The sequence below is a fragment of the Macrobrachium nipponense genome, chromosome 6, assembly GCF_015104395.2.
Source record: "Macrobrachium nipponense isolate FS-2020 chromosome 6, ASM1510439v2, whole genome shotgun sequence".
Classification (NCBI taxonomy): Eukaryota; Metazoa; Arthropoda; class Malacostraca; order Decapoda; family Palaemonidae; genus Macrobrachium; species Macrobrachium nipponense.
Genome location: NC_061108.1, coordinates 92913627 through 92921002, shown reverse-complemented (window position 1 = coordinate 92921002; position 7376 = coordinate 92913627). Strand labels below are relative to the sequence as shown.

The window sequence follows — 7376 nt, the reverse complement described above, 5'->3', positions numbered from 1 at the left end:
CGAGTTCTATTAATTTCATATTTCAGATATCATATTTCCTGTTATATTTCTTCATGTTGTTATTCTTTATGGCCATGCTATTTCATTATTCAATTTCATTTTACCAAATCTTATCATCATATATATTGTCATGACATATAAATTAAGCATCAATAAGGAAAATGCAAATGCAAGTCAATATTTCAACATATTTATTACAAAAAGAAACATTATGAATGGCATAAAATATACAAAAACATTTATTAGTAGGAAAAAAATTGTGTATTTATTTATACATTGTTCGTGTTATTGTATCACTCCGTTGTGTCGGGGTCATTGTTCTAGGGAGGTGCCATAACACGCCGCATGCACGCTGCACACCCCGCAACATGCGCGCGCCATGTATTAATCGTGTATGAAGGCGCCGTAAGGGCACCATACGCCGCTGTAACATCACGCCGTAACACTCCCACACGGGAGGTATGAACCCACACTAGGCCGCACATGGTGCAGTGGGGTGCGGCACTGTGCGACCTGTGTGGGTTCTTACCTCTTTTGTTGCGGCGCCATGCCACACCACTTACGGTTTCGTGCGACTTCATCAGGCCGCCAGACGCCGTGCAAGATTTTGAAAAAGTTTAAAAACCCGGCGGCTCCGTACGACTTTGGCGGACCGAGCCAAACACCGCCAGCGCTGTCCTTATCTTTTGGTGCGCTTTCTGGTGGCTTCTTGCGGAGCCACACCGTAACTGCCCGTAACAAAAAAGTGCGTACGCGTAAACCTACCTAAATATACCAGCCTCTACTGTGCCATGGCGTTCCCAGAGAATTGCTGATAGACTAGTGAACAATTCTGGAGTTACCTGAGAGAATAGCTAGCTGTTTTATCACTTCCATTTTTCAAAGATGGATGTTTTCATGTAAGTAATATTATTTCTATGTTTATTCAGGCTGAAGAGGCCAACTGATCAAGTTGGCGAAAGTTTCTTGTATATAGCAATATACATACATACTATTGCAGACTTTATTTTTCCATTTAAGATCGCGAGAAAATGATGATATCAAACAAACATTGTTTTCCTTGTTCATCGTAACCTTATTATCATGCATCTTAATTTTCGTCACTGCCTTCGATGTCTATTAGGTATCCTTTGAAGAGCAAGTGCCAAAGCAGTCTAATATTTCAGATGTACTGTCTAAACAGTTTTTTGACAAAGCTATTTTAAAGGATGACCTTGGAAGCTGGCAGGCAAGGTAGAGCTCTGTATCACTACCTATAGCCACTGAACTAGGCCAGGAGGAAGTGAGAAACGGAAATATTGTGATTTTATTTATCAGGCAGAGGTGATTTAGGATGGAAGGGATTAAGTATTAACTATATAAAAGAATAAAGTTGATAATTATGAATTATAGGAGCACTGATATACATAAAGGATAAATTTAATACCAAGAAGTAGGTACACAAAATAGTAGGAACACAAGATTGACATCTAGTACAGCTAGTCCATGGAATGATAAGGGGTAAGGCGGGACAGAAAGTGCCAGTGTTACTACCAACAGAGGCAAACAGGCATGCTGCATGGAGAAGGCCTTATGAAGTCAAGGAAGTGTTAACTGTATGTGCTATAAAATTGATGGTGCCAGAAAACTGAAGACATTTCATGCAAACACCTTGACTGGCTACCATGAGAGTGAGCAGTGGCAGCAGCTACATTCAGAGAAGGGAGATGCCTGAATGCAACCACCATGAAGGAACTGGTTGGAACTTCAGTTGCAGAAGAAGAATAGATGTATGGAGATGTCGCTATTAGTAGCAACTTAAGCAAGCATCAGGAGGATCAGGTGTTGCAGTTGCTGGAGGAATACCAAGACGTCTACACCAGCAACCCAAGAAGGTCTTCCCTGGGAGAACAACTTATCAAAGTGATGACAGAGCAGCGTGTTTGAGTAAAGATGTGTCCCTTCTCATATGCTACCAGGGAACAAATCCAGAAAGACAAAGAGATCTCGATGGAAGCTTCGGCTTAGTGTATGCCAGTAGTGATATTGAGGAAGAAGGGTGGATCAAACAGGTTCTGCGTTGACTACCATCTACTGAATGCAACTGCGAACCCACAGGAAAGCCCACGGCTATGATGGTGAAACTTTGTAACAATTGATTTTTCCCAAAGGTTAGACTTGAGCAATAGACATTATCAGATCCTGATGGAAGAAGCATCAAAGAAGAGAACATTCACGGTTTAAGTTGAGTTACCAGTTCAAGAAATTGCTGTTTGGATTAATCAACTCCGCAGCGATGCCCAGTACGAGCCAGGAGTACAGACCATTTTCTGGATGACATCTTGACTCACCATGTCTCATAGGAAGAGCACACTGTAGGACTCAATGATCTAATCCCAGAGAGAAGGAAGTAGGACTGACTGACCTTCCAAATGTTACAATGATAGGTAGAGCAAAGTGGAATTCCTCAGACATAAGGCCAACTTTAAACAGGGTCACTTTAGATGAAATGAAGTTTTATGCAGACAACCAATGACCAAGACGGGAGTAAGATCATTCCTAAATTCAACTGGTTATAGGAAGTTTTTGAACAATTACATAAGTCTAATAGTGCTGTTGACCAGCCTAGTGAAGAATGCACGACTAAACAAAGGATGGTAGAATGAACCTTAACTAATGACATTCAATAAAATGAAGGAGCACCAGACTTCAATGGGACTTAGATTGTGAGGACAGATGCACTGAATGTAGGGCAAGGCAGCACACTTCTGCAAGAATTTGCTGCGTGGAACTACTGTAGTATATTAAAAAGGCGAGCTTAGCAATAAGTTTGCAGTAGAGATGCCTTCTGTACTTTTACAAAGTGAACTTCATAATAGAAACCAGGGTACTAGACAGCAGAGAGAGAGAGAGAGAGAGAGAGAGAGAGAGAGAGAGAGAGAGAGAGAGAGAGAGAGAGAGAGAGAGAGAGAGAGAGAGAGAGCCTACTACACATCCCTTGTATCATCTCAGATAGAAAGACGAAACTTAAAACCTTGTTTTGAGAAATCTAATTTGAACTATATCTATGCGTACATCACACACTGTAACATCATCATTTATTCTATCTTGGATTAAAGGTTATCAGATTATTCTTGACTGCACCTGTGAGTGTCTATTTGTCAGTTGAAAGAAAAAAAAGTGGCATATGGAACTCATGAGAACATGAAAAAAAATCTTTCCTTTGAGGTATTTGAAATTTTATTTGTTCCTACACGATATACAAACCCTCGGTCCTTTACATAAGGAATGACTTTCCACGTAGCTGGAATTACAGCCATGAAATTCTTGAACATGGTGGGTAGGCAGTAACTACCGTCTGGTAGGCGGGTAGATCTGCCTGCCCGGATATAAACACTCCACTTTGCTTTCGTCCGTCTACCGATGAAGACTTATCTTTGTTAGCTCTTGCTGACTAGCCGTTAATCATTTTCCCGGTGGGATCTTTAATTTTTTATTTTTTGAATAAATATGTGTATAATGTGTTTGATATTAATAATTATTTGAATTTAATAATTAATATGCAAACCCACTTTTTGTGATAGCCTTGATAACTGCCTTTCTACTTTGTGTTAAGGGTCGGCGGCAAAGGTATGCCAACATCTTTATTTGTCCTTTGTTTCTTCTGGTAATTCCTCTTCTCCTTTGTCCTTTCGCTAGCTATTGGACAAAGGTAGAAGAGGGGGCATGTGGTGTTGGTGTTTTGGGGGATCTCCTCTCATTTCGGAGGGCGGTGCCCTTGGATGCGAGAGGAGTATCTTTATTACTTTAAATCATATTTTCTTTCTTTTACAGGCTAACAGTGGTGATAGTGATTACAGCAGTAGATGGTTGGATATCTCTTTCCGTTGGTTTTCCTAACCTTGGAATTGTACCTGTGACTCGTAGCATGCTGTGATATTGGTCCTCGAGTGTGTACTGATTCCCTGCTGGAAATTATATTAATTTACCACTGCTATCCTGGAGTAACGTCACTGGACAAAGCCTTCGCCGCTGCCCTGTGATTATTAATTCTATTCCTGCTGGTAAATATACCTCATCCTGTAGAAGAACTCTTGTAGAATTTGGAGAAGTCGAAGAGGAAGAGAGCTCATCAAGTGTCGTCATCTTCCTCTTTGGAATCATCATATTTTCATCAGCCTCCACCCCTTCGACTTCTAAGTCTCCCTGCCAAAGAAGGAGAAGGTAGTCTCCCCCCAAAGAAGTCTCGTCACATCGAGCTTCCTTTCTATTTTCCTTATTAGAATCATAGAAGCAATCCTGCTCCTTCCTCTAGCAAGGGGAGGAAGGAGACTGGCAATAATGCAAAATCTTTCCAGAACTTTGCACTAATGCCTCCGACTCTAAAATATTCTTCCCAGTCCTTTTTCGGATGAGTTACGATTCCTCACTCATTTCGAAAAGGCCCAGAAGTCTGACTCTTGATCATGCAGCTCCTATAATCCGATCAAGTTGTCAGAGGCACGGCACTTGTCCTCTCTCTTACGACTAGGAGGAATAGCCCAGGTGTGCAGAACTCCAGTCAGTGCTAGAGGCTCAATCACATTCCTCACACCAATCAGTGAGTCTTCCTTATGTAAAGGACCGAGGGTTTGTATATCGTGTAGGAACAAATCACAATTTTTGAAAGTAAATTGTATTTTTTCTAACTATACAAACCAGAGGTCCTTTACATTTATGCCCACCTCATGCCACCCCTCAATTTGAACTTGGGCCGAAAGGCAAAGTGGAGTGTTTACATCCAGGCAGGCGGGCCTACCCGCCTACCATACGGTAGTTACTGCCTAACCACCTTGTTCAAGAATTTAACGGCCGTAATTCCAGCTATGCGAAAAGTAATTCTTTAGTAAAGGACCTCAGGTTTGCATAGTTAGGAAAATTACAATTTACTTTAAAAAATTGTGATTTTTACCCTGAGCACACTAAAATGTGTGTGATTATAAACACCTATTCTATTCTGGTGCCTTTGTTAATACTAGAGCAATCCATCAGTTAATCCTAGTTGAAATCGGCTTCTTCTACTCTAAACTTGGCAGGCATTTGATCTCTTGATGAACATGTTGATCCAGTCGAGATAGCCTGAGGAATAATTAAATGATTAGCTGAACCTGTACTTTCATGCATTTACACCCTATATGCAACACCTTTCTTTGTTACTGTGATTTTGTTATCAAGCAATTGTATTTGTACCTGAGGCTTTTAATAGAAATAAAAAAAATAAAAGGCACATTAGTCTTAATAACTGCATCATCCTTGCCTTTAACAACAGGATGAAGTTTACCGTGAACAAGCATGTCTGGTGTTTACATGTTAAAATGAATATTTTTTTCCTCTTTAAGCAAATGCTTTAATGAACAAAACACAAGATTCATGTTAACTTTTCTAATTTAAAGATATATTGAGAACATATTCCAAACACAATCACACTGTGATTTACACTCACGATTAGTTCTTGTATAGACTGTCGGGAGAGCACCAATTTTACAGAAAGCCCCCCAAGACACAATTCCAATAATCGTCAGACAGTTCCCACCACATCCTTCGCCTTCGGCTAACAGAGGTCCCCCGGAGTCGCCCTGTGGGTTGTAATGAGCTGTCTATTATTAGGAAAGATAGAAGAAGAGCACAAAGGAGGAAAAGAGCTTAGATAAGTAGAGCTATCATAGTTATCAAAGTTAGTGCTCCTTGGAGGATAATACTAAACTTAACTTTCTAAATTTATGTTTTCTGACATGTATTGTCTTGCTTAATAAGGGATAAGGACATCAAGGTGTCAACATCTCCAGAAAGGAATTCATATATCTTAAATGGTTTCTGTGCGTTACTTAAGAAATTAGCGTCGGCTTATTTTTATTTCAACAAAATTTCTTCATCTTCTGAGAGGAAAACAATATCAATTGTAACAACAATAATATATGATGAAAACAGCACAGATATTAGAAAGGATATTTCATCACTAGGTAATCATTGTTCAGGGCAGAAGAGTGATTAGATTTGCTTATAGATACCTTGATGATTTTCATAAAATTCTAACGTCATTTTATTCATGGGCCGTTTGTTATTTTCAAAACAAAAATTTGTATTTATTTTCTTACTACTATACAAAAAAATTCCGCTACTTAATTAGCATCTCAGTTGACCTACCATTTTTCTTAGCTAAACATTTGTCAGTAGCATACCATTTGCCACCCACATACTATTTGCTGTTTAAGTGAGTAGGATAGAAACCGCAAATGTCCCCAAATCTACAAACTTTGCTTCTTGTCAACCCCAACCCCACCCTCCCCCTACAACCTCAACCCCACCCTCCTCCTGTCAACCTCAACCCCAACCCCAACCTCCCTCGTCAACCTTAACCCCACCTTTCCCCAAATTCATTGACCCCCATTCATAACCCCCCCCCATAATCCAAACAATGGCGGGCCCCCTCCATACCCTTCCCCCATATCCATGCAATGCCACTCTCAGCCCCCATAACTGATTATTTCCATCCCCTTCTCTCCCAGAGAGAGAGAGAGAGAGAGAGAGAGAGAGAGAGAGAGAGAGAGAGAGAGGGAGAGAAGTAATCACGAAACACCTTTACCTATGAACATTTTAACTGGATGTACCAATTTAAAGAAAAAAAATAAATGGGGTACATTTATTTAATACTTATATTTGATACCAAAACGCATTAGAAACTAGATATTTATATTATGTAGCAGACCTGTTATTATGATGTAGTATGGGTATGACCCTGCCGTAAATGGGGTAATTATATAATCGAATCAGCGAGCGTCCGGTTTTTATATCATCACCCACCTTCGAAGATATTGCACATACCAGGACAGCCATTCAGGTCAGTATATATTCTCAGAATGATATCACGATAACTAAGAATAAGAAGTGTTCCATACAAATACACAAGAATTTTACGAATGACGAATATTTATCTTTTGCTTCAAAGGTGTTTGTTGTATTGACCGATTGTGAGGAAGAAAGCTTGTCTTTCATGGGTATCCTAGAAATGTCATAAAAATATGTTGCATTTCGTCACATGACAACAATTTTCCTTTCTACACTCTCCTTGTATCTTTAAACATTCCTTGTAATTATAACTCTTTTGCCTCCTGATCTCCAATCTGAACATTTCAACTTATTTTAATATTTGAAATAACATTATGCCTATCAGACCTTACGCCTACAGATAGTTTGCCTACTCGATATTACGCCTACGGATAGTTTACCTACTGGACATTAAGCCTACTGGACATTGTGCCTACTGGACATTATGCCTACAGATAATCTCGCTACTGGACATTATGCAAGAGGCTGGCACAGTAGTAACCTTAGAAGAAGACTTCCTGGAACTGGTTCCG

General features: G+C 39.9%; 1 protein-coding gene across 1 annotated transcript in view; it reads right to left on the bottom strand.

Moving 5' to 3' along the window:
- Nucleotides 1-229: 229 nt before the first annotated feature.
- Nucleotides 230-7376, bottom strand: part of LOC135216582 (trypsin-1-like) — a 38645-nt gene continuing 31498 nt past the window's right edge. The window contains exons 7-8 of the mRNA XM_064251961.1: nt 5462-5594; nt 230-5097 (exon numbers count right to left, since the gene is read on the bottom strand). Of these exons, the coding sequence (XP_064108031.1) occupies nt 5042-5097; nt 5462-5594 (189 nt within the window). The 3' untranslated portion in view covers nt 230-5041. The remainder of the gene's footprint in view (nt 5098-5461; nt 5595-7376) is intronic.